The sequence below is a fragment of the Acromyrmex echinatior genome, chromosome 11 (genome assembly GCF_024713525.1).
Source record: "Acromyrmex echinatior isolate Ae372 chromosome 11, ASM2471352v2, whole genome shotgun sequence".
Lineage (NCBI taxonomy): Eukaryota > Metazoa > Arthropoda > Insecta > Hymenoptera > Formicidae > Acromyrmex > Acromyrmex echinatior.
Window position 1 is genome coordinate 7,303,035 of NC_141862.1, and position 27,926 is coordinate 7,330,960.

Below are 27,926 nucleotides of genomic sequence, written 5' to 3' on the forward strand. Positions count from 1 at the left end.
TATAATAAAATGTTTGTGATCAATGATCACACAATATTTTCACGAGTATGATTTGTAAAACTCATAGCTGAATCTTTCAGAGTTTCCGTTAAAAAAATGAAACTTATATAATTAAAGAAAAATAAAATACACGTATCAGATGCTGATATAAATTATAATTATGATAATAAATTTATTATAAAATAAATTCAATTTTATTCGTCGTGAGTAATTTTTTTTCCTCAAGAATTAATTACTCTTATTTTTCGACAGTTTATTTATGATAATAAATTTATTATAAAATAAATTCAATTTTATTCGTCGTGAGTAATTTTTTTTCCTCAAGAATTACTCTTATTTTTCGACAGTTCTACAATTTCTCATTTCTTCTATAAAGCTGCTCGAATTAGCTCGTCGAAATAACTCGAAAAAATAACTTGTATAAATAAAATTATTTGAGTTCAACTGCGTGTATAAATACGTGAGATCATTCGGGGTCACATTAATTATTCATGATACGCTACACAATAGATTCAAGTCGACGCTTTGGATAAAGAAGCATTTAGTAACCTAAACTCGAAACTTGAGAATTAAATCGTGCTGAGTTTCTTGCCGCTCGATTGAAGCGTTTTGCTCACATTTATTGTTATTTGAGAAAAACTGAAAGCATTTATGACGCTGTCCAGTTCTTCGGATCTCTGTTGGTTATAAAAAATTCGTATATAGATAACGACTGCATCGCGTATAACATTTATTCTTTACACGCGGCAGAAACGACTTTTGCATTAAACGACAATCTGTGTCCGTACGATGATAAATATAATTAAGCTTCAGCTCGATTCGAGGATGCCTCATTCAGAATCATCAAACGTGGTAAGTTTCTCACATAATCAGTCACAGTTTCACGCAACGCTTGCAACTGTTTATTAAGTGATCCATCGTGTTAACACGTTAATGAGAATCGACGAGAGTAGTACTGACTATGTCAGCTGAACTGCGTTCAGCAGAAAAAACCGCTCATTACTGAATAAAAAGGTATTAATATATAATTAATATGTTTATTTATTATAATTCGTAAAGTAGAACTTATCTATTATAAATAAAATCTTTAATATCATATTTCTTATTTATTTATTATTTCTCTGCCGTGTTTGAGCCGTAAGATTATGTAGCGCTCAGTGATCGGTGAAACGACTTATAAGTTATATAATAGCAAGTAATTTTTCAACCATTTCGTTCAGTATTTAATGAATCCGCGCGATTCTTTCTTCGATGCAAACCGTGCACTGTATCTCGAAATTTGATATACGCTATTCATTCTCATTGTCGACACGGCATCGGCATTTCATGCCGATTTTATATGCTATCAAATTTAAAACGTGTTGGAATTGACACAACTGTGATTTCGATTTCCGGTGTCACGTTCGAATCATCGTATTCTGATTGGCGTGTTGTGATTAATATATCAATGGTAAAATGATATAAAAGACTTCTTGTGATAGGAAAAAAATTCGTATTACCGTATAATTCGTATAAAAGACTGTTTATACGAAAAAATTTTGAGAAAACACCACTGGAATACATCAATCAGTGCCCGTTTCTGTCAACATAAAAATTAATTTTAATCTCACTCAAAGAGAACAAAAAGATCAAATCGTTGGAATGATTTCCTCATAGGAATATATTTGAATTTCCATTCGAGCGTCTATTTCTTATTTTATTGTTCACCAAATACTAAATAATGATAAAATAATATTTGTCTTATTAACGTTACGTACAGATTGCAATTTTCCAGATAGTTATATCATATACGGTTATATCATATACGTAATAGCTTTCTCTCTCTCTCTCTCTCTCTCTCTCTCTCTCTCTCTCTCTCTCTCTATATATATATATATATATATATATATATATATATATATATGTAGACACGGTAGTGTCTTGATGCTAAGCATGACGTAATATAATCATATTCAATAACGAACATTGAACTATTTTGTGATTTTTAGTGCGCATGTATTGGTTTGTACACTTAGGAATATGGCGGACGTATTAGAAATTTAATAAAAATTCAAATTTAAGAATCTGTCCTATCATAACTCTGCTGCGTACATGGCGGTGAATCACATGACCTAAGAACACTTACATCAAAGGTGCCGACGTTCAGTATCGTTACTGGGTATGCTTACTATGCTGCCGCTTTTACGCGAAGTAAGTCAAATCAAAATTATCAGATTTCGATAACGGCTGATCGAGTTTTAAGTACGAGTTTTAATCGATAGTGTGTGTGTGTGTGTGTGTGTGTGTATATATATATATTATTGATAGAAATTTTATTTAGCTCACATATACAAGCTTATCGAGTTTAGTGATATATTTAAAGAGTTGTAATGGAAATTTAAATTATAAAATGACGAGATTGCTACATGATGAGAGCGCAAAATCTAAAATTCATAATCAGTATTCGTAATCGGTTCTTCCCAGATAGCAAAACATGTCTCAGCAAAATCGTACAAACTGATGTGATTGCTTATGATGCTGGCAACTTGTCGTAGATTTCTTCAACAATTTCGAATATTGATATTGTAGCAACATGTAGACAACAATGTGTATATGTATTGCCAGCAGTTTAACAGCAAGATAGCTACGTCAATATTATCGTACGTTGTCGGCAACAACAATATTGTATGATGCTGCATATTATTATGGCAACTTGGCATTCCAAGCAGAACAACAAGTCATTATAATATCAAAATAATGTCAAAATGATCACTAAAAGTAATTTTTTAATTATTTCCAATTTATTTTAATGTCATTTTGACGTTATCGTGAGTTTAAAGTTGTCGATAAATTACTGGCAAGTTGCTACTTAATGTTATCAGATCGTGAAGGCATCAAGTTGCCAACAAATGAAGACTCAGTTGCCGCAATTCTGATAGCAACACATACTTAATAATACATGCTTAGCAAGCAACATGCTGACAGACATGTTGTTATTTGGATTATATTTAAGGTCGTTTTAAATACATTAAGATATCATAAGCCAATCACAAAGCCGTATTAGCATTACTTAAGAAGCCTTTAATATAAAAATGAACTATGAATATCGACACATTTTATGTATACATATCTACGACATTGTAAAAAAAGAAGGAGAATGTCATGAATTATGAATAAAGTCGCAAATGGCATAATAGGAAAGAATAATCTTTCTTCCAAATTTTTAAAAAGTCCTTGAAAGAAATATCCTTCAATTCGCTGACTTTGATTCATATCTATATTTTTATATTCTCCGATTCATATTTTTATTTTTATATTCTTATCATATTTTCATATCTTTTTTCTATTATATTCCAGTTAAGCAACTTAAAATTATTTTATGAATGAGAATCAGGAATAACAAATTATTTAATTCAGGATTATTTTGTTTATCATCGATTGCTTCACGATAAAACATACAGTTAATCTTTGCCATTATGCAATCGATTTGAATATATGTAAAACAAGTTAAATTATCAGCATTTAAATCATAAACATTTAAAAATAATGTTGTAATACCTGATATATTTTTTTACAAGTAGCGAACTTTACTTTATATAAAATTATACGATGCTGACTTTGTTCTAATAAGATTCATAACAAGTTATAAACGATTTAAATATTTGTAAGTTTTGTTTTGACATACACGAGATATGATATAATATAACTATAATTATAATAATATATCACGAAATATATCACCAAATATATCAATATATACAGAGTGTATCTGAAATAACGCCCATCATATAGTGCTATTCCTAATAAAAAAACTGAGTGAAAAGTCCTCTAACATTTTGCAATTTTCGCAATATTTTTTTTAGTCATCTAATGAGCAAAATGTCTAAAATCAACATATAAGACAACTTTGAGAATTCTTTAAGAAACATCTTTAAAATATTTCACAAAGAATATTGAAAGATATTTTTAAATTGTCTTATACATCGATTTTATCCATTTATTCAGCAACTTTTAGAAATTCATATCTCGTTAACTATTGTGAAAATTGCAAAATGGGTAGAGGACTTTTCAATTTAATTTTTTATTAGAAATAGCACTGTATAGTAAGCCCTGTATATCACGAAATTTCACGAATTTTGGCGTTAAACAATTCTCTCTGAAATCGAAAGTTGATCATTCTGGCGATTGTTATACATTCGTACAAGTATCCAGGCCAGTATGCGAAGCCATACACTCGCACTCTCGACAAGGAAGTGAAATTACGCGCAATAAGAAGTCACAGATCCTGATTTTCCGCTTTCCATATCGTTAGTCACAAATGAGAGCATGCACCAAGCGGATTAACATTAGAGAGAAAAATAAAGCAATAATTATGTAAAAGTTGAAATGTAATACTAATTATTAGCAATTATGTATATTTCTATGGATCTGCTTTCTTAAGGAAATGTGTAATTATAGAGCTTATACATCATAATGACGGCGACAAGTTTATGTTAATACATTTAAAATATTCAATAGCGTTTTGCGACAATTAGGATTTGTATTAAATGCATTTATCGATCATTAAAATGTGTATAAAATCGTTTTATCGATTGCAGATTTTTAAATTGCAGATTTATAAAGTAGATTAGAGTGATATATTCTGCCGTGTATGTGAACTTATATAAATCTCAATGATCGTCAAATGATTTAAACGGATTGCTTGACGACGGACAGCTTGACGTATCAATTAATTATTATCTTGGAAAACAATTTTTTCTCCAATTGTTGGGAAACAATTTATTCGATCTGTTTCTTTCACAACACAAATAAATTTCCGATAATAAATTTTCAAAATAAAACTGATCTTCATCGAGAAATTAATTATATTTATTATATATTTATAAGATATTTTCCTTTTCAGACTGAAACAATACTGGACATTCCGATGGATGTCTCGGAAGAGTCCGATATCTGTCACATCGATATGCCAACAGCTGTTCTGGACGCTTCCGAATCATGTGTGTAATTCTTTTGAATTTTAATTAGATTAAAAAGAAGTTTTGTTAAATTTAAAATGTTACCTTGTTCTTTTTACGGTAACTTGTCACAACTATGTATTTGATTTTATATAACATCTCTTTTCTGGAAATTGTAACGAAAGTTGAAATGGAGTTACAATAACGTTGTGAGGAAGCGATATCTAGTTCTTGGGAAAGTGTATTATTATAGATTTTTAACGAATCTCTTTCTATTAAAAACATACTACTAGTATTAGGTACTAGTACTAGGAAATAACTACGCATTATCGCATTACGCATTCATACTCAAGCTGCTACTGATCGTAAGTGCCTGAGTATATAGCATGCGAACTTTAAAATCGCAGACGTAGCTCGCATCTTTAATAAAAAAATAAACAAAAGGTATATTAATTCAGAAGCGATTATTACACTATTTGACCTTTTCAAACTTGACGTGTGTGAGATTGTCGCGGCTTCCAACATTTAATGCTGCTCATAATTCCTCTCTATCTTTTTTTTGTTTTACCTTTGTTGAGATGACATAAGCTGATGTTTTTTTTTTTACCTTCCTTGAAGTGACATAAGCCGATATTCATAGTCGATTCTTATATCGTTTTAAATATGATTTTAAAATGAACCAAAAAACGTATTAACATCTTAATCGAATAAATGAGAATAGATAAAAATGAATTGGAATTTTATTTTAGTAGCATTCGAATGTATTAAAAAATGGTTAATTTTTATTTAAAAATTTATTTAAATTGAATTGAAAAATTGCATTTCTTTATTTAGAATTTTGAATTGAGAAATATTCATGATGCACGAAAAAGCTGATCTTATTTTAAATTGAAATGTATCCCAATAAAAAATTGTTCATGTATACATATAAATATAATGTATAATAAACATAAATATTCATAAACATGTATAATCATATATGTATGAAAATACATGCTCATACATCTCTCTTTTGTAAAATTATTTTTTAGTGTAATAGAAATAATAATAGTAATGTGAAAATATATACAGTTAATATATTAAAAATACAGAAAATATTAAAAATAATTAAAAAGGTAATTTTCATACTATTTGTTTTAGAAAAAAATCAAGTTTGAAGAAATGTAAAAAAAATTACTCATGCATAATTATATATAAAATTATGAATAATTGTATATGAGCAATTTCTTTACATTTTTCCAAACTTGTTTTTTTTCTAAAACGAACAATGCGAAAATTATTCTTTTAATTACTTTATATTTATAAACATGATTATACATATTTATGAATATTTATGTATTAGGTGTTGGAATTAATTCGTAGCGTTTTACAAGTGATGGGAAGTACTTTCATTAATGTATTTTTTAATGCTCATGTGAAATAAATAACATTCTTTCATTAAAAACACTACGAATTAATTCCAACACCTAATATATATATTTATACATATTCATGCATAAAAAATTTTTTATCGGGATAGAAATGTACTTTATACTATTCCAATAATTTATAAAAATGCATTCGGATTGAAAAGGATTCATTTTAATGTTTGTGAATTGCGTATTTCTGAAAGTCTATATAAATCCATTTTAATTCATTTCAAGCCATTCTCGTTTACTGGAAAGGCATTATTTAAGATGGTCTTAAGAAATAAGAATGAACTATGAGTACCGGCTATAGTCTTAAGGCGTACAACAGATAACGATTCTCGTTCTTATTCTTTCTTTCTCAAGTTTTGTTTTCAAGTATACCATGCTAGTTTAATGCACAGAAATTCTCTTCGTCCTGTCCTTTACTTAAGGATAGTCTAAAAATAAGTTGAACATAAATAAGAGATCGTTGAGATGCATAATAAGAAAGAATTTTGCTGTACGTGGCAGTTAACTATAATTGCAGCATGAGTCTTGTTTTATTATTCAGAACTAACAAGACTCATACATTATTGCTTTTCGATAGTAACTCATGTATCTAACATATTGAAACTTGTTCACGCTGGGTTCTAAGGTCAAATTCATTTCCACGATTTATTTGCATTCGGACTTCGTACACCTCTCAACACTTGCTGCAAATCCCAATTACATCATTCAATCTTGACAGGTTTTTTTTAGGTAAATTTCAAGATCTATCGCATTAAATTTAAGGACAATTGTTTCAGATGTTTTTAAATTCTGTTCTACTCCCACCCTTAAATCACCTTTCGCACAGCCGCAAACTCGCTTTAACTATCTCGCTAAACGATCAAAGATCCAGTCTTGAATCCGACAATCTCGACACAACACTCGTGATTTCGAATACGAAGTACAGAACGTAACAACAGCGACGGATCGGTAACAAATGCGCGCGCGCGCAGGTCTCACAATTGTTCAAGGATCTATTTTTCTCTTACGGTCGTGGATTACCTCGCAGTATATATTACTTGAAACTAACGTGTGTAGTAATTGAAAGATTCTTATCTTTCTGTGTGAAATGTTGAGCGGTTCTATGGATACGACGAAAACTGAATGTGTAAAAATAAACGTGCAACCGACGAATCATAATGGTATGTCTCTATCTTTATATCTTTTTGTAGCGATCATTTTTGTGTATATTCAACAAGGTTTTGCCCTTATCACCCCGAATTTTAAATTAGGACACGTTCGAAGCGCACGCTTCATGATTATTATAAGTCGTCTCGTGACTATAAGTTGATAATAATTTAATAATTCATTTTTTATGATAATAATGTGTAAATAAATATAACAATTATACTATATGTTTTCTAAATTCTTTGAAATATCATTTTAAACAGTGAAAATTGAACCAATCTTATATATAAAAAAGAGTAGTTATAAGATTTTTAATTTTTAAAAGTAAGATTCACTCTAAAAGTTTTACAACTTTACATAAAAAATTTTATATATATATATATATATATATAAAATATGTGATATAATATGTATAATATATGTAATAAATGATATCGTTTCCTTACTTCAAAAGTGACATAGAAAGTTGCGTGGCTGCTCTCTGTACCAAAGATTCGAGTTTAAATTTACCTAAAACACACACGTCAGATATTATTTAATCGTTATCTCTCTAAAAGCAAAGACAAATAACCAAGGATATTTTTGCCATCCTTGAGAACCTCTTCTAAAAAATCAGATTCTTCGAATCGTTAAAAACTATAGGTTACATGTATTGTATAATAGAAAGTGGATACATGTAGAAGAGCTCACTATGTCTCTAACAGAGAAGAAGACTTCAAAAGTGACATAACTTAAATAGTTAAATTTTTCAGAAAAGGAAAAGAACTATTTTTTAATTTAATAGAAAATTGACTAATTAAATATCGATTAAAAAATACTTTCAAATGGCATTTTTCTCATTTTCAACAATAATAAGAATCAGTGAGTCAATTGTATACCAAGAAATGAGACAAAAATTACAAAAGAGTAAATTCAATAAAGTATTTATAATTTTATCAACACCTATTTTTTTTCACTTTTATAATTTCATTTTATTTCAAGATAATATACAATTAATCGATCCACAGAAGCGTAAAAAAAGCCAATCCTAAATATTTTATGCGTAAACAATTGTATTGATTTGTATCTTACGTAACAACAAACATTTCCGACTTTTCTATTAGATCATTTTCAGTATTTCAAATTAAAAAATTAAAAAATTACATTATGTAATTTCCCGAATTATACGAATTTAATTATATTAATTATATCGTATAAATAAAATGTAAATTAAAAACAAAACTTATTAATGTGTATATATATATATATATATATATATATATATATATATATATATATATATATATATATACATAAATGAGTATATAATATATTTAAGTATTAAATGAATACATAATATATGAGTATATAATATACAAGTATTGATATATATATATATATATATATATGCTCCTTATGGTTCTTCATTTCTCTTCAATATATTAAACAAATTCTATTAATTAATTTAACAGTTTTATTCGTATTACTTAATATGAATATAAATAGTGCCGATTAAGTTAATCATTCGGAATTCAAAAATCATCCTCAAAAAAGATCTTTCTTGAAAAATAAGAACATTGAGAAATCGAATATCTAACATCAAGAGATCAAATGCCGACTTCAATATAACTTCATCGCAGAAAGATTATAGATAGCGAGATTTAAAAGATAAAGACGCGCTCCTTTAACGTACCGTGGAAAAGAAAAACTTATCACGAATCGCAAAAGCGAGCGGAGAGGCTTCCGGGAGAAAGTAACACGTAATACACCTGTATTACCTGGAACACTCCATGCAGGGAAATGCGAAAACAACCATTTCCCAAGACTCAAATCGTTTTCACCCCGCGAATCGATCTTTGAATTCTAGTAGTTCTACCCTTCACTTTCTCCGAGCCTCTTCCCCGCCTAAGTTTTCTTGACACATGGCGCTCTCTGGCGGTAAACCATCGCACCCCCCCCATACGAAACGCACCGTTATTTATTTATTGTTGATAAATTCGCATATAATCCGACTGTTACATCCGACAGTTGTCAGTTATCTTTATCCCCGTAACGGCGCTCTTTACTTCTTCATCTCAAGGAAGTGACCTTCTCCATATTTCTTTCGCCCCACTTTTCTGGTACACGGAGAGATATTCGAGAATCAAGATACAGTGTACGGTATTTGCTCTCTCGTAGTGTTTCGAAGCTTAGTAAGGAAGTTAGTATGTAGTAGAGCGCCGATCTTGCAACGTTATTATACGGAAGGCTGTGATCTAACTAACTTTCTGTTCCGTTTAACCTTTTATTATCAAATTGAACAATTAAACGCCTATAGAAGGTCCTGCAGTGTTTGCGAACATGGGTAAGAACAATCTCTCGTGAATTTGATATTTCCGCTTAGTTTCGTTTAGTGGACTCGTCCCTTCTTGATCTCTGAATCCATAAAGTCAACCATCAACCATCTGAAACTGATCTTCCGCGACACTCCTGCCTACATGTCGCGTTCCTCTCAGATTCGTTTCCGATGAAACTATTCCTTTGTTATTCATTTATATAAAATTATCAAATTTTAATGTGCCATTAAGATAAATGGCACATTAATCTGAAATGATGCTGGAATTAAATATTAAACATTCTTTTATAATTTTTATAAAAGAAAAATGACAAATATAATTTTGTAATCAAATTTTATTTGAGTAATTATTATGAATTACCATTGATAATTAACTGCTGTATATAAATGAAATGATTAAAGCGAATAATAAAATTGAACTTTCATAATTTTTTTTTATATTGTATTGCGCGCTTGTGCTGTGTCATAATGATCGTGAATATGCAGAAATTATGTTAATGCATCAATAAATTTGTCTCACTTTGCATTATGTTGAATGGCGAAAAAGTTGATAAAATTTAATAACTTTGCAACAAATGAATAAAATTGAATGAATTAAACTTTGCTTTGCAAAATATTCTTTTTTATTAACGTCTTATTAGTGTGAAAAGAATACAATATATTCATGTTTATGAATAAACACGAATTTATGTCTTCATATTTTAATTCTTTTTTATCCAGCCTCTCTCATTCTCAAAAAAAAAAAAAAAAAAAATTCAGATGAATTAAAATAAATTGCAATTTTCAGTTCGATTAAATTTATTTTCGAATGTTGAGTATACATAACTGAAGAAAAAATATACTAAATTTTAATAAATATTTATTTGAATAATAACCAGCTAAACATTTACTTACAATAAATAAGTATTTACTCAATAAAGAAAAATGATTATTAAATCAGATTAATTTTCTTTGGTTTTTGTATAAAATAAATATATTATTATATTTGGTAAATATTTAATTAGTGCTATTCAAATAAATAACTAACTAAATGTAGAATATTTTTTTTCAGTGTACGTGCACTTATAAAAATAAATGTTATAGAAAAGGATTTAAAAATTATTAAATTTTAATTATTTTTTAATATTAATAAATGCAATGATCATTTTCACCAATGTAGATCAACTTTAATTTCGATTCAATTTACTCTTCGTCTTCTTCTAATACACTGAGAGAAAAATGTCGAAGTATGGGCGAAACAATTGTTACTTATGAAATTTGATTGTGACGAAATATACATTTCTGTGAAATATATCTCATTAATTGAAAAAAATAATAAAATAGATGGCTTATTTGCTAGGAATAAAATTATATTTCACCAGTATTTAAATAAATATTTATTTCAATGAAATAAATATATTTCTCAATATATTTTTAAGCATCTTTTTCTGTAAGAATTAAAAAAGATGGAAGAGTTAGTTCGATCATGCGTAAAATTAATCTACATTGATAAAAACAGATATCATATCCAAAATGTTAACTTTAATCTCGTTTTAATTTTCTTTGTATCTTTTTTTTAGTTCTAACAAGAGATAAAAAGTAAGTAAAATCGAGAGTTAAAGTTAATCTACTTTGATAAAAATGAACGTGTGTGAGAATCTCTTTCACAAATCTCTGATTAAATTGTTTATTCAATTGATTGAATCAACCATAACGATTGAAGCGCGAAGTAAATTTATCTTAAGAGAGAAAGAGAAAAAAGAAACTTTGATACATTAACTATTGCTGGAACGTCTGCAATAGTCAATTATTTATCTCTTAACTTGGCAAGAGGGTTTCAAAATCCAGAGAATATAGTATTTTTTGCAATTTTTACTCCTTTTTTTTATTCAATTGTTTGTGGTGTTACATTTTTCTTAAATTTTATTATTGTTGTCCGATATTAAAATTTGCATTTTGTTTCAAATTTTAATATCAGTCAACGGTAGTAAACCAGAGATCATTTCAGAGATTGATGAAAGAGACTTTAATTTAACTGTACAAGTAATTGTCTTTGAAAAACTCTTTTTTATAAAAATGATCGCTTCTGCCGAAATCTTCTAAACACTATGCAAATTTTCGACCTTTTTATTGTATTATATCTTTATTTTTACGAGTCTAATATCTATCCTCTTTTCACTTTACGTTAAGGAACATGAGAAAAACTCTCTACTGCAGAGTAGTGTTTAATTCATTTCATTTTTTGCCCATTTATTATAAAATAACCGTGTAATTTCAGCACTTTCTAATTGTCACCCTGTATACGTATGTAAAATGGAAGTTGTCACATATCGAAGGAAAACATTTTCGTATGAGATTAATTCCTTTATATGTTTAAATATCATCCTTTCTCTCTTTCGTGCTCTCGCTAAGAAAACACTAAAAATGCAGATATACGGAAACGTTGACATAAGATAATAACTTTCAGGATATAATTTTCCTCGATTGAATTCTGACTTCACGCAGAGAGATCAGCTTCTAAATTAATTATTTCAAGATTATTCCGATTATTCCTTAAAAATGAAATTCACTTTTTTATTTCTTTTGCAATTTTTTAAAATTTCTTTTTTATCTTTTCTTAATTTTTTAAATTCATAATATTAAATATCCCTCGAATTCTCGAGTCGTTATCTCTTGTTCGAGCAAATATATTTATCAATCTGAAAAATCAAATATTTTTATGTATTAATGTTTTTATACCGCGCTTTATTTAATTTGAGAGATAGCCTTAAATATTAGACATAAACGCATCTTTCTCATCTAGATTCTTTTTCTTTCTAATTCTTCACTGGATAAATCAATGTATAAACCAATGTATAAACCAACCTAATGTATAAACCAATCATATTAATGAATTTTACGACAGTTGTAAAAGCTGGTTTTTCTGCTGAACATAGTCATCGATTAAATTAGTTAAATCTAGATTTAACTTATTATTCAAGCAAAAACTAAATTACAAATTGTAAATTTAAAATTTATAAATCAATTAATAATATGATATTTAGTATGACATTTATTATTTGCATCTTTTTCATCTAGAAACATGTTTAAAAATTTTCTTGAAATTTAACTTGTCATATATTTAAGATAAACATATTTTAAGTTCTTAAACGGAATTATTTTGCTTTGTATTGAATTATTATTATTTCTATAAGTTAATTACTTTTTACACTCGTAATGAAACAAACGTGATTAATTCAATGTATAACTCAATTTAATTTACACATAAATTTTCTCAGTGTTTATATTAAGATATGTGTAATATCCTGGCCGAATATCCTATGTCCTATGCCATAATAAGTAATTAAAATCGAGGGGCGTTGATTATTTATCTTAAATAATATATTTTGTTTCAGCACAAACAAATGATAAACAAATACCTATAAATTATACTGATGTAAGTAAACTAATTGGATTTATAAGAATTTTAATTTTTTCATATGCATATTTGATTAATTTACTTAGAGTATATTAATTATACAAATCACCATATCTTCTTTCTCGTGTAGAAAAACATTTGAACGACTTGTTTACGTAAAAATGTTTACAGTTAGTTCAGCAATCACGGGATACGTTTAACAGTGGAAAAACAAGACCGATAGAATGGAGAATCAAACAATTAAAACAGCTTACACTTATGTTAACGGAAAATACTTCAGAACTTACAGCAGCATTTGCATCAGATTTACGTAGGGTATGATTATGATTATAAGGACAATTGCTTTATTATTAACTTAATCGTATTACGTAATTTAATAATGTTCTATATTTGATAATTTTTTAGAGCAAGTTCGAATCATTTGCGTTGGAAATCAATTATACAATCCAAGAGATTAAATACATGCTGATGAATATTAAAGAATGGGCAGCAATAGAAAAGGTTGTAATCTGAATACGATTTTTTATTATGTAAAAATAAATTTTTTTTTTATTCGTCAAATAATTTTAACAGTCTGGAAGAGAGTGCGAATACTGAAATTTGCAATATTTTATAGCCGAGCAAGTCACTTGCGTACTTTTTTGATGCAGTAGAAATCCGGAAAGATCCTTATGGAGTTGTATTAGTTATGGGTGCATGGAATTATCCCCTTCAACTATGTATAGTACCTATGATGGGCGCTATTGCAGCTGGAAATTGCGTGATTGTAAAACCGTCCGAAATTGCAATGGCTACGTCGAAATTTTTATACGATACCATTCCGAAATATTTAGACACGGTACGAGAATATTTGTTTATATTATAATTATTCCAAGATTTATGAATTAAGATATTACAACTAAAAAAGCTTTTTTTAGCTAAAAAAAATATTAATTAATATGTATTTATAACTTTTATTTTATACAAAAACAGCAGCATTTTATAAAATCTAAAAGATTGACTTGACTGAATTAAGTCATACTTATATTAATATTGGACAAAACATGTTGCTAAAATTATATGTTCATTTATACATGCTAATTCATTAGCAATATCTTTATGGATCATAGACGTTGTGATATATGTATATTATAACAACTTAAACATTAATTTTATCTTCATATTATCATCTTCATATTTTACTTTTTATATTTAATTTTAAATTCTTATATTTTTATAAACTGCTGTAATAGAAAATCACAAAAGTAATTATTTAAGTTTTACGAGAGTTTTAACACCATAACAATTTTTTATATTCGTGAATTTGGAATATCATGTACTTTTTTAGGATATTCTATCATAAATTGCATAATTTTATTTTATTTCTTAAGTTAAAGGAGGTAGACTATGAAATTGAATTCTATAAAGCACTTTGTTGCATAACTCATAATAACTACGCATTGAAAAATGGAGGAAGTTTATTTTTCCTCTATTTTTCCTTCTCTATGTAATTATATATCTCAATGTATTAGTTTGAAAAACACTATGATTTATATTCCAGAAATATATTTATACATTCTTAATAAGATAAAATTACCTCTATATGTATGTTGAAGGTTTTTCTTATGAAAAAATGATATGATTCGTGTTTTATTGTGTGTGTTATTGTAAACAGGATAGTTGCCGTGTAATACTGGGAGGAATCTCAGAAACGACAGAGCTACTCAAGCAACGTTTTGATTATATTTTTTATACTGGATCCTCTGTGGTTGGAAAAATCATACGGAAAGCTGCTAATGAGTTTCTCACACCTGTTACATTAGAGTTGGGTGGAAAAAGGTATCTCCAAAACATTGAAATACGTATAAAATACAATTATTTATATTCCCTAAAAATTTTTTTTTTCGAATGGAATTGCACTAAATAACACTGATTTGCAGTCCCGTATACATAGATAACACAGTAGATATATCTATGGCAGCAAAACGCATTTTATGGGGTAAATGCATCAATATAGGTCAAACTTGTATCGCACCCGATTATATGTTATGTACACCCGAGATACAGAAAAAATTTATTGAGGAAGCCAAAAAGATTTTACACGAATGGTACGGTGATAATCCACGTGAGAGTCCCGATTTGGCACGCATTATTTCGGACAAACATTATCAGTAAGTTTTATATCTAAATATTTAATATAATTGTTCATAATACTGATAATGATTACAATTTTTAAAACAGTTTACAATTGGATAAATTAAATAATAACAATTGTTTTCCCAATAATAACAATTGTTTTAAATTCTTATATTTTTATAAACTGCTGTAATAGAAAATCACAAAAGTAATTATTTAAGTTTTACGAGAGTTTTAACACCATAGCAATTTTTTATATTCGTGAATTTGGAATATCATGTACTTTTTAGGCGGCTTGTCAATTATTTAAGTGACAAAAGCAAAATTGCCGTTGGTGGCGACGTGAATCCTGCAGAAAAATTTATTTCGCCCACAATACTAGTTAATGTCAAACCAACGGATTCCATCATGCAAGAGGAAATATTTGGACCGTTATTGCCTATAATAAACATTAATAATGCATACGAAGCAATAAATTTCATCAACAGTCGGTATGTTATTTAAGTGATTATGAAAAATGAATGCGCGTAGTTATTCTTTTTTGTTTCTTCTCTTTTTTTTCTTTTTTTTTTCTATAATTAGAACATTTTCATTTATTCGCATTCTTTATAATCTCTCACTCACAGAAAATTTTATTCTCCGCGCAAATATATTCGAAAAAAATACCGTAAGGTAAACTTTTACCTATATTCTTTCGTTCACTTGTATTTCACTTCACGATTTCACTATTGTACGAGGAAACGGCACAAAGTAATTAGTTTTTCGCATCTAGTGAAAGCCCACTTGTACTGTACGTATTTTCGACGAGCAAGGGGGTACAAGATCTAATTATAGATCAGGTCAGCAGCGGATCCGTGTGTGTCAACGACACGGTATTACAATATGCCGGTGAGTCCGGATTTTAGATGACGGAACTATTATTTTTATCGGGCTTATTTATTTATTATTTAAGAATTTTGGTTAAAGAAAAACTTCGTTTTAGAGACCATCAACTCTTTCCACAATTTTTATGCTTTTATGGTTACGATTCAGATTTACAATACTATTTGGTTTTTTTATATTATTTATATATTGTTTTTTAATATTTGTTCTATCGAAATTAACAGAAAAGCCCTTTTTTTCTTTCGGAAAAGAATGTAGATACTGCAAATGCGATTGGATAGGTATACAAATTGATTTTTTAATTCTGCTTATAAGGGAGTATGTTTTTTATATATAATATTTTGTTTATTAGCATGTGAAGGATTTTATCCTTTTCTTTAATTAAAACGTATTGCATGCGCGTTTCCTTCTTTTGGCTTAGGTTGGTTTAGATTAGTTTAAGTGATGACTGGTGTAGAACTTGTATCTTCCTTTCATATTATAAGATAGATTTCATACTGTCATATATAAATTATTCATATATAGATAATCATATGTAAATTATTATTTCATAATTATTGTATATAAATTGTATATAAATTATTTCTATTTTTTATTTTGAATGTGTTTTACATATTTTATATAAAAAAAAAATATTAAATTAATGAGACAAATAAAATTACGTATCTGAAAATGGTGGTGGCTGTAGAATTAAGAATATTCATATCCAAGTGATGATCTGCAATTATAATGTGTTTTCAAGTATTCATTATTATTAGCACGAATGCACATGCATGCACGCGAGCAACACACATGCACATACTTCATATCATGCATTCACATGCCTATGAATATACATTTCACAAAGAGAAATGATACTAATATTCTTACATTGATTATTTAACATACAGGGAGAAGCCATTATCGTTGTATTTATTTAGCCTGGATAAAGGAACTATATCTTTATTCATTAATAATACGTCTAGTGGCGACGTTAGTGTCAATGATACGATATTACAAGCAGCAGGTAGTTTTTTTAGCAATATTATAAAAAGTTTCTTTTATACAAATTATTTAACTGTATATTCCTGCTTTTTTTCAAACATCATTACGTTGCTTCTATATTAACAGAGAATGTTATTAGATATAGCATGCTTTCTTTAGATTTAGTCGCTAAATGTTGAATGAATGATATTCTGCACTATATGTTTTTATTTTTATTGTATTGCTTAATTATATTAGATTTTGCATAAAATCTACATTGATTTTAAAATAATTTAAGAAATGGTAATGGAATTGAAGACTTACAGATAGACGAATATTAAGGACATAATATATGTATAAATATATTGCTATATAATGTTGCTATACATACTATTGATATATCTTTAAATCTGTGTGAAAATGGGAGTTTAATGGTCGATTTTAATTATTTGTTATTTAAAAATTATTGTATTCTTAAGATTTATTAAAAATTGATACTCTTATTCTTCATTAAATTCTTTTGAATCTATGTGATGAATCTTTTATACATTTTTTAATATTTTTAATATTTTTATTGTTAATATTTGTAATATTTAATTACTGTTTTATTTATAATTTAGAACTATTAACATAAAATCTTCAATCCAAATTGATTAAAATAATTTAAAAAATTATCAAATCTAAAAGTGATAATTACGTATTTATATAACCACCATTATCGTTTTCTCTTTGTTACATAATTCTATACATTCTATTCATTATTAATGTATACTATTTCCTTAGTTGAAACTCTTCCTTTTGGAGGAGTAGGTTATTCTGGTATAGGAGCCTACCATGGAAAATTTACATTCGACACATTCACGCATAAGAAAGGTTGTTTGATTCGGAATTATAACAAAATTGCAGAAATCCTGGCCAAGTAAATAAATTCTTTTCTATATAATAAGATAATTCTATATTTTAAGCTATGAACACATTTTAATATATTAATATTTCAGTAATATTTTAGTTTTAAGCAGAAAAGATGTTTTTTTAGATCCCGTTTTCCACCCTATTCCGATACAAACTTGAAGTTGCTCGAACTTTTGGTCTCAAAAAGATCTAATTTGCCCCTTTTGAAGTATGTACCGTATGTACTTATATTCGGTCTCGGGATGCTCGCCACATTTGGAATCAAAGCTGCAATGAAGGTACAGAAAAGATATTAAACCGCATCATTTTATGTTATACATAAATGTAAATGGGCTAATAGAGTAGTTTATTATCATTGTAAAATTATTGAATAAAATATATTTGCATAAATAGTGGCTTAGTTGTGCGAAATATGATATAGGAAGAGCAAAGAAAGACCCCGAAAATTATCATGATTCAAAATAACATATAAATTTTCGGAGAGCGTTAATATAATTATTTAATATTGATTTATATTTTCATAATTAAGATAAAATGAAATTGTGTGTACTGTGTACAGCTATAAATGATTGTTTTTTAAACATTGTTTAATTTTTGTGAATGATATTTGAGTATTTTGGTAGAGATTTAAAATACAATATTTTAAGTAACATTATTGTGTGTTTTTTTCTATATGTTGATCAGTAACAAAACAATTCCATTGGATATCATGTAAATTGAAAAAAAAAACGAAAAGAACAAATGCATATATTGTTGCAGGAATATAATTACACGGAAGAGAAGTAACGCCATCGATATCATGCAGCGTCTTCAAATGCATCCATAGGATACATTTTCTAATTTATATTATAGTTAATTGCTTTTTACGATTAATCTTATAACACAATGAAGGATGTAAAAAGTCTTGTAATATTATCGGTATAATATTCGTAATAATATTTTCGGTTTTACATATATTATATAAATTGTTTATACTTTATATTAAATAGACATTTTATCGCACATACATATGTATATAAAGTATGTTAGTGTTTTTATAAAGAGGTCATGTAGTAAAAAATGAATATTTTTTAATTGGATAAGCTCTTGATGAATTAAAATAAATCTATTGCTTAAATCTTTTATTTTTGTATTTTGTCTTTTTTTGTAATTATAACTTTTTTTTATATTCGGATCTGCGATACATTGCGACGCTTAAAAAAAATTTAGCCTCATGTTATTTTCATTAGTATTTATTGCTCAAAAATAAAAATAATTTAAGAAGTTTTTTTTATCGTTAATATGCAACGCATGATGTATTCCTGTATCATGGAATATGATTGAAAAACTTAAAAGCATACGGCAATTAGTGTTCGATATTACAATTATGATATTCATATGTTCGTATTCATAGTCAGGTCTTATATTTAAGGCTTCCTTAAATTTATCTTCAGATATTATACGAATTACTTCATTTGCTACTGATCATCTAAAGATAAATTTAAGAACCTTAAGTACTGACCTTAAGGTCTGACTATGAATACGGGCATTAGTCCTTATATTCAAGATCGTCTTAAATTCAGCCTTAAGATGTCATGAACCAATCAGGACATTTTAGCATCTTAAAGGGTTCTCTACACATTTTAGCATCTTAAAGGGTTCTCTACACAGAAATCGTAGATGGTCATGAAATTTTAAGTCGTAGGAAACTGATTTTTCAATTCTAATTCGAGTATTCTCTTTATATTTGATTGTGGTTGGTTTCCTTCGACCTAAGACTCCACACGATCATCTACGATTTCTATGTAGAGGACCCTTAAGACATTACTTAAGACAGTCTTGAAATAAGAACCGATTATGAATATCAACCTACAATGTAATTAATTTATAATAAAGCTTTGTTCGCGTGGCTTGACATTCCTAAAAAATGTTTACACTTATGAATATTGAGGCATTGAAAAGAGAGAGAACGAAGATGCTAAATGCAAAAAGTGCAAGCAATGTGAACAGATCGAATGTTTCTACATCGACAAATCAGTCTCACCAACTCCGATTAATCGTGATTGGTCAATTCTGCTGAACAGTATAACACATACAATTTATCAGTTCCAATGTAACGATTAATCGATTATGTCAAATTCGATTTATGCTGATAACGCTCATGAGCATCGTTTGTTTTTGTTTAACATTTGACAAACAACAGGGATGAAACGATTTTTAAGCGTTTAAGCCTTTATCGGAATTGGTGAGACCGGTCCTACTCCTAAATCCCTAATCCCAGAATTGGATTTAATATACATTCTGAAAGTTTGATACGTATGAATGCATATCATACGTAAAATACGTATCAAACTTATATGATACCTTTAACATAATCTTAACTTCTATTTTATTAATCTTATTGACTAAAAAACAATGTTTTTAGGTTTTGAAGTTTTAAAGTATATATTGATTAGGAATAATTCCAAAAACTTTCCAGTTTTATTAAAAATATAGTTTGCAATTAAAAAACGGAAAGAAAATAATATTAAAAATGTAAGTGTATACTTGCAATATATACATGAATTTGGTACATCATAATAAAAATAAAAATTTTTATTGTATTATTTTACCAATTGACTCATTTTAATTTAAGTATATCAATTTTTATTTTACATTTATTTTTAATACTGAAGATGACCCGATCGGGTTTGAAACGACGTTTGTTATTTATTATTTGTGTTAGGTCATGACAATAATTTATTTCTTATATTTATACATTTACTTTGTTGTTATTTGATTCATAGCCTTTCTAAACTTTTATTTTTAATTTGTATTATTGAACCATGTTATATGATGCATGATAATATTAGTAATTCGTTGTAATTTTGGCTATTATCACGTGGATTTAATTTGAAAGTACATATAATCTGATTATGATAATTTTCTAATTAATTTTCAATATAATTATATATTGTAATCATTTCAAATTGTTGATATTGCAGTAAAATGTAAGTTTATTTTGCTAGTCTAAAACGTCTAAATAAGATCATCGAATTAAAAAATGAGGTTAAGTGACATATAATACATAATATATATATAAACATATGAAAATGAAGTGGTATCATATTTCAGTATCATACGTAGAATATCTATATATACAAGATATGATACATTCCCAACCTGATCCTACGTGCGTTTTTTAATCCGCGGATTTTAAATCGGTCGTCAAACTTCGAGATATCGCAACATCGATTTACGCCAGCACGAAGAGAATCAAAATGATTCGTTAATTTTCGTCAATCTTCGCTAGATGAGAAGTTCCGTCACGCGAGTTCCTCGTGCGCATTCGATAACCTGCGCATAATTCTGTGCCAGTGTGTGTCATTCTTTCACGTCCTGGGAGTAACACATTGACGTACTTCTGATCAGACCGAGCAATAAACATTATTGCACAATTACGTGAGTATAGACAAGTTAACGACCGGCGGCTAATGAATCATCCGCAAATTTCCTGAACATCGATGGCTACTCAGTGTTACGTTACTTATCGCACTACGCCAACACTGGCAAAGCTCCTGTTTTCTATGGGATTAATTATGTAATGTGTTTTCCTTGAGCGTTGACGACATTAAGGACATTTCATGCCACCGCCGTTGGCTGCTATTCTATTTACTCGAATGGACGTGTAAAGTATATTATTTAAAAAAAAAAACAAAAAAACAAAAAAAAACAAAAAAGCTTACTTTGCACGCTGAAATTTCGCTCGTGATTTGTTAATAGCACGATTTACCGCCCGCGTGACAAGGCCTTTAATAATTAAGTGTATGAGGCATAATCGACGTGTCTCTTTTTTCGGATTGACTTTGTATCCTATAAATATCTGTTCGTACATTGCAGAAGCAATGGTGGCCCATACCGTACTCCTGGACTTCACAGTGTCCAGTAGCGTGATCGCCGATATGGAGAAACGATCGGGTTTGAAATCAGCGATTGCAAACGTACTGGCAGAACATTTCACCGGTCTCAAGCCACTGACAGAATCTAACATCGACGGCAGTTTGCTCATTTTATATACCGGACCCAGGGGCAGTCTAATCACTGTCAGAGGGTACACAGAGGGTCTGATTACATTAAACATCGAGTATTACAAGCAGGACGACCAGGAAGCGCTCTTAACTTTTGAGGTATGTAATGAACTTGATAAATAATTTGTTAAGGATAGGAAATATCTGTTGCAAAGCAAATACTAGTGCTTTTGATAAACACCACTCCTTCTAGGCAGGGTTTTTATCAAAGTCTTAAGAAACAAAATAAAGATAAATCAAATGGCAACTTATCAATTCTCAGAGAGAAAGAAAAAGTAACTAACATATTTTTCATTAAAGAATTGCAACAAATCTGACAAACTTAATTACACTTGGCGTATCAATCGTTACGTAATAAAACTTGAGATTAAAGTAAAACATGAAACGTAAAATGCAGGATGTTAAAGAAATAAGTTCAAGACTTAAGAGATACAATCATGCTTATAAACTGAATAAAAAAATATTTTATACAGTTTGAGTAAATATGAAAATGATCAAATTTTACAATAATTTACTCGGTAATTTATGGTAAATTAGTCAGTAATTTATGTAGGGTGGTAACATAGTAATTTAAAAAAATTATAAAGATAAAGTAATTTGATTTAAAAGTATTTAGTCATTAAGTTAAAAAGTTGAAAAACACTTTATTTAATTTAAATTTTCATTTCGATACTACATATTGATTACATATTGATAGAATAATTAAAATTACAGTACTAAGATTAACAAAAGTCTATTGTTAATCTTAAAGTTTATATAACAATATATTTTTGTCAGACATTAATTTTATATTGATAAACATTTTTGTATCAATAAAGCAATTTATAGAATGCATAGAATCGAGTTAACATGTTCAAGTTTACAGAATGATTCAGATTTATGAAAAAAAAAGGACTTGTTATCAAAGTCATAACCTCGTTTCCTGTATTTATTAGATTTTGTCTTTATTTTTAACTTATGTTTTGATTTAGTGTTGAGTTATTGTTTCTTGATTGTATTGCTACCATGTCATGCGTTTATTATAAATTTCTTATACATGTAATGAAACTACTATATAAATACTTATATAATCTTAATCAGAGATATGATTTTCGTTTGGTCTTTCTATAATTTATTCAACTGTTATATGTTTAGGAAGGCTTAGGTTAATTCTAATGTGCTCTTTGTTTCCTGTTTCTTGCTGTTTGTGTCTGTTTGTCTCTTGCTTTTTTGGTCAATAAGACGAGAGACAAACAGCAAGAAACAGAAAATAAAAAGCACATTATAGAATTAGCCTTATCGTTCGAATATTGCCGAGAAAGAAACTCCATTAATTCAAATTACTTTATCATAGGAGTGATGATAATTTTTTTTATTTTTGAATTAAGATCTTTAAACTGCCTGTAATTGACCTGACTTGATTTACTTGCCTTTATTTGCATTTGCATTTAACGATCTAAAATTGTTTATTTACTGAGTGAATATAAATTTTTTTCAGTATTGTAAGGAAAAGATTATCTTATCATATTTAACTGATAAGATAATTTTTATATCTAGAGAGTAGAGAAAATACACATAACATTAAGAAGTTTATTTTTCGATTAAATATATTCTTTACTCAGTTTCTGATTAAAGCATTAAATGTATCTATCAGCCTTGAACTAGATATTTTAATATCTTGTATAGAAATTTTTTTTGATAACAAAAGTAGGAAATATGACATAACTGACAGAACGTTGTAGCAGTGGCGATACTTGGAAGCTGATGTTGCCATGGCTTTGAACAGCCAGCGTAGCAAGCGTTTACCGCCCGTAAGACGAGGAACCATATATGATCTCTATCTGACACTATCAGGTAGAAAAATGCTTTCCCTCATTAGATTTTGTGTTCCTCGTTTACTTCTCCTAACACAACTACATACTTTACATACTTGTAGATTTATTTCGTGAAATATTTGGCATAGAGAATTACAATATTGCTATTGACTGTTACTAATAGATATTTAGGATAGGCCGCTTGCCAGGAATGCTGACTTAATTTTACTTCCAGCACTGTTACGTTTAGCCCAAATTTTTCTATCCAGCACTCAGTTCATTCATAAAAAAAAAGTGCCATTTATTCAAATACAGAATATTTGAATGTGTATTTATATTCTCTTGCCTAATTATTCTCTTGCCTTTCTTCAGTCGTACGAATAAAAGTTCTTAGGCGACTGTTGCAATGCACAGGGCGTATTTCGTTATGAAATCTAAGAATAATTCGCTGTGAAAGGCAATCAAAGAATCCGATGTAAACACAGACTTCTATACGAACAATTTGACTTCTGTCAGAAGTCCATATAAAAATGGCGTTATTATTATTGATTTCTTTTATCTATATTTTTCTTTCTCTCTTATGTGTATTATAAATTAAGATTCCGTTTAATATTTTATACCGTGAGAACACAATATTAATTAAAAATTGAGATTTTCCCACTTAGAATTAAAAAAATATATACGTATTATTTCTACAAATATATTGTATATTTATGAAATTTAAAATATTATTTTTATAATGGCTTTCTTTTTTTGAAATACATTTCAATGTATAAATCCTTAAATCCTGAAATTATTAGATTCTTAGATTTGTACACTGGAAAAAAGTCTTGTTGCATTATAATTGAATTTTTTTTTGATTCAATCAAAAAGGTGCAAATCAAATACTAGTTAATTCTATATCAAACATTCCAATGAAGATAACAAAAAATTCAATTAACCCGAATTTTAATGATATGATTTTATTTGTACTTTTTGTTGATCAGAATATTTTTCTTCAGTGTAGGTTTTTTGAATCGTTACTTTTAATCGTACGGCTCCGTAACGACTCATGCGATAATACAATCATACACAGACACAGCTACCTTTATCATGATCCGTTTGTTACGTATCATTTTGTTGGACAAAAATAAGCCTTGCCATATATCATGGCTTGCCAGATTAACACCTTTTTTTAGCTTCCTTAACAACAAGGAGTGTAGCGCTTCCGTTTTACAAGATAGTGTCTTTGTTCTGTTCAATTCTCATTGGTTCGGCTTGATGATGATAATGATGATGATAATAATCATGATGATGGCGATGGTGATAATGATGATGATGGTGATGATGATGATGATGGCCGGTTATGATAGTTGGCCAAGGAATTGGAAACGGCGTTGCAGACAGCAGCAACCGCTACACGGTCGCACACGCTTACTCCAATTAAACGCGGTGGACCCTTTGAGAGATACTATCCTACCGCCGGTGAGTTTTTATTTATAATTATGTTTACGGACCAGCTAACGACTCTTACAAGGAACTTGCTTGTACTTAAGGAAACACGATCCAATTCGAAAATTAATATTATATATCGATTCGTAAATATTAGTGTTGTAAATGTCCTCTGCAGCTTTGTCTTTTGTAAACATATTACGAATAAGAAGACCATGTTAAAGTTATATTCGAAGTGATTAAGATGAAAACTCATCAAGAGCTACACACACACACACACACACACACACACACACACACACACACACACACACACACACACACACAAATTCATATAATCAATTTAAAATGTAATATTCATAATTAAAACTTTAGGCTTGACAATTTCTGTGATTCTAGACGCATCTTACTCTCGTTAGTAATATGCACCTGTGCTCGGCTCGGTTCAGTCTGGAACGTCTCTCCGCGTTAATCCCGAGAACATTATTTGTTCTGTTCTTGCATGACAAAGTTGCGCCCATTTTTAATAGTTAATTATAGTCTTTTACAACTTCTTCACATCATTTTTTCATCTGGTTATGATGCTAACGTTCCCATGCGTGTTATCAGCTTTGCCTTGCGATACCTTGTTTTTCTACTCTTCGCAATGTTTTTTTAATGTATAGAAGCATGTTTTTAAATTAACATTATTACAAGTTGGCAACAAGTATTGCCAATAAAGATTACCCTTATTCAAGACGAGCGACTGCTGGAATATGACATCGACAAGCTCGTGTTCGAGGCTAGATCACCGTATCAGAAGGTACAAATTGTGCACTCCAAATCGTTAGGAAATCTGCTGGTGCTCGACGAGCTGCAAAGTAAGTCACATTATGTTAACTTTGCTTATTATTTACAACTTACTAGAAATTTTTCTGCAGACATGTCCGAGGCAGATCTCATATATACAGAAACGTTGATGCAACGAGGGAAAGAAAATTATGCTGGCAAGGAGATAGTGATACTTGGTGGCGGTGACGGCGGCCTATTATGGGAATTGTTGAAAGAAAAACCGAAATTTGTCACAATGTTGGAAGTATGTAAATTGAATTTTATACGTAAGTTATTTTATAAACAAAGTACTATCTGCTTTTACATATCTTTTAGATTGATGACATCGTTATGAAAGCCTGTAGCCAGCACATGCGGAGCATATGTGGCGACTGCCTAGATAAGAGAAAGGGCGATAATTACGAAGTAAGACTTTGAATTTTCATGCACTTCAATTTTAAGAACCAAACATTTTCAAATCTGAACATTTATGTTTTATCGATTTTTATGATCTTAAATTTATAGAAATAATAATTATCATCATCCTTTTTTGTAGATCATTGTTGGTGATTGTGTGAAAGCGTTAGCTCATATGATCGAAGAAGGACGACAATTTGATTACGTATTCGGCGATCTGACGGACATTCCTATTAGCACAACGCCACATGGTGATGCCTGGGATTTTATTAGACTAATTCTCAACTCTTCCATGAAGGTGTTGAAATCTACCGGAAAATATATGACGCATGTGAGTATTTTGATTAAAAAAATTTTATTTTCATTCAATTTTATTTATCATATACTAAGTATTCTTGACTTTAATTGAAATCTAGTTGATATAGAATCTTAATGTAAATATATATGATATAAATTTATTTTATCGTTGTTTAAGATTGTTTTTTTGAATATAGGGAAATGGTGCGTCTTGTCCAGAATCTTTGAAAATGTATGAAGAAGTCCTATCGCAATTGTGTGTACCGGTCACGTTTACCAAAGACCGCGCTTTCGTCCCATCTTTTTTCGAAGATTGGATCTTCTATCAAGTCTCACTGAAATGATGGAGCAGAGAATATTCGGGCAGAACCTGGAGGAATCGGCCTCCTCACAGTCTGCTGCCTGTCTTATGACCCAAGCTCTACTTCCTAGTTTTAGTCTTATTAATTAATGAAATTAGTTCCTGAGTGAGACGAATCAAACTATTACTAATTCATTTCGTAACATGTTAATTATTGATATAATTGTTTTATCTCGAGATTTTTTCAAAAATTTTATCATCGTAACAACAACGTTGGAAGATAAATCCAAAAACATAATAGGTGGTAACAGAGAAGAGAAAAATATATATCTTTTTATAATATATAAGATAAGATACCTTCTCTATATAAATCATCAATTTGATTTTTTATCTTTTTTTTTTAAAGGATTCGAAGTTCCAAGTAGATTTAATTCGAATTAAATTTTACCTCTCGTCGAAATATATTTTCCTAATAAATTTAACGATTTTTCGAGAATATCAATATTTTGTCTTTCGCCTAAACTTTTATCTAATTTTCTTGAAAACAAATAAAATTTTTACAGTTTAGAAAAAATAGTATCCATACTATTGCAATTTAAAATTTAAAAATCTTTAAATTTAAAAAATAAGTATTTAAAAATATTTAATGATAACTTTATATATATATATATATATATATTAGGTGTTGGAATTAATTCGTAGCGTTTTACAAGTGGGAAGTACTTTCATTAATGTATTTTTTAATGC

General features: G+C 28.8%; 2 protein-coding genes and 2 long non-coding RNA genes across 17 annotated transcripts; 2 read left to right on the top strand and 2 right to left on the bottom strand.

Moving 5' to 3' along the window:
• The first annotated feature begins 740 nt into the window (after positions 1-740).
• On the top strand, positions 741-19,208 carry Aldh-III (Aldehyde dehydrogenase type III). 10 transcript variants are annotated; one of them, XM_087411021.1, is made up of 13 exons: positions 743-852; positions 4,883-4,979; positions 13,190-13,230; positions 13,384-13,527; positions 13,618-13,713; positions 13,829-14,050; positions 14,867-15,030; positions 15,132-15,362; positions 15,618-15,818; positions 17,100-17,215; positions 17,956-18,091; positions 18,182-18,362; positions 18,844-19,208. In XM_087411021.1, the coding sequence occupies exons 1-13, from the start codon at positions 790-792 to the stop codon at positions 18,868-18,870; spliced, it is 1,719 nt and encodes a 572-aa protein (XP_087267147.1). In that variant the 5' UTR covers positions 743-789; the 3' UTR covers positions 18,871-19,208. The 10 variants fall into 10 exon arrangements, 8 of the variants coding, with proteins under 8 accessions (XP_087267147.1, XP_087267146.1, XP_011054011.2 ...); XM_087411020.1 differs by lacking the exon at positions 17,100-17,215 and adding an exon at positions 16,100-16,215 and having other exon boundaries at positions 811-852; XM_011055709.2 differs by lacking the exon at positions 17,100-17,215 and adding an exon at positions 16,100-16,215 and having other exon boundaries at positions 811-852; positions 18,209-18,362.
• On the bottom strand, positions 1,026-9,260 carry LOC147908108 (uncharacterized). The gene is made up of 3 exons (XR_015546598.1): positions 9,174-9,260; positions 7,948-8,011; positions 1,026-1,579 (listed from the first exon to the last, which is right to left on the bottom strand). It is a non-coding gene; the product is annotated as an uncharacterized LOC147908108 (long non-coding RNA).
• LOC147908109 (uncharacterized) lies at positions 5,958-7,257 on the bottom strand. The gene is made up of 2 exons (XR_015546599.1): positions 7,171-7,257; positions 5,958-6,783 (listed from the first exon to the last, which is right to left on the bottom strand). It is a non-coding gene; the product is annotated as an uncharacterized LOC147908109 (long non-coding RNA).
• Positions 19,209-20,777: 1,569 nt separating the features above from the next.
• On the top strand, positions 20,778-27,675 carry Sms (spermine synthase). 5 transcript variants are annotated; one of them, XM_087411027.1, is made up of 8 exons: positions 20,778-21,504; positions 21,943-22,229; positions 23,855-23,963; positions 26,092-26,214; positions 26,275-26,429; positions 26,501-26,590; positions 26,721-26,912; positions 27,076-27,675. In XM_087411027.1, exons 2-8 carry the CDS (start codon positions 21,948-21,950, stop codon positions 27,220-27,222), a joined length of 1,098 nt encoding a protein of 365 aa, XP_087267153.1. In that variant the 5' UTR covers positions 20,778-21,504; positions 21,943-21,947; the 3' UTR covers positions 27,223-27,675. The 5 variants fall into 5 exon arrangements, with proteins under 5 accessions (XP_087267153.1, XP_087267152.1, XP_087267151.1 ...); XM_087411026.1 differs by having other exon boundaries at positions 20,781-21,504; positions 23,852-23,963; XM_087411025.1 differs by lacking the exon at positions 23,855-23,963 and adding an exon at positions 25,276-25,387 and having other exon boundaries at positions 20,787-21,730.
• Positions 27,676-27,926: the final 251 nt, after the last annotated feature.

Bases quoted from the DNA above. Each gene is read 5' to 3' on its own strand.
- Aldh-III (XM_087411021.1), top strand. From the start codon at position 790: ATGATAAATATAATTAAGCTTCAGCTCGATTCGAGGATGCCTCATTCA. The intron at 13,528-13,617 runs GTATGATTATGA...ATAATTTTTTAG, and splicing joins TTGCATCAGATTTACGTAGG to AGCAAGTTCGAATCATTTGC. The intron at 17,216-17,955 runs GTAGTTTTTTTA...CTATTTCCTTAG, and splicing joins TACGATATTACAAGCAGCAG to TTGAAACTCTTCCTTTTGGA.
- Sms (XM_087411026.1), top strand. From the start codon at position 21,948: ATGGTGGCCCATACCGTACTCCTGGACTTCACAGTGTCCAGTAGCGTG. The intron at 22,230-23,851 runs GTATGTAATGAA...AGAACGTTGTAG, and splicing joins AAGCGCTCTTAACTTTTGAG to CAGTGGCGATACTTGGAAGC. The intron at 26,215-26,274 runs GTAAGTCACATT...ATTTTTCTGCAG, and splicing joins GGTGCTCGACGAGCTGCAAA to ACATGTCCGAGGCAGATCTC.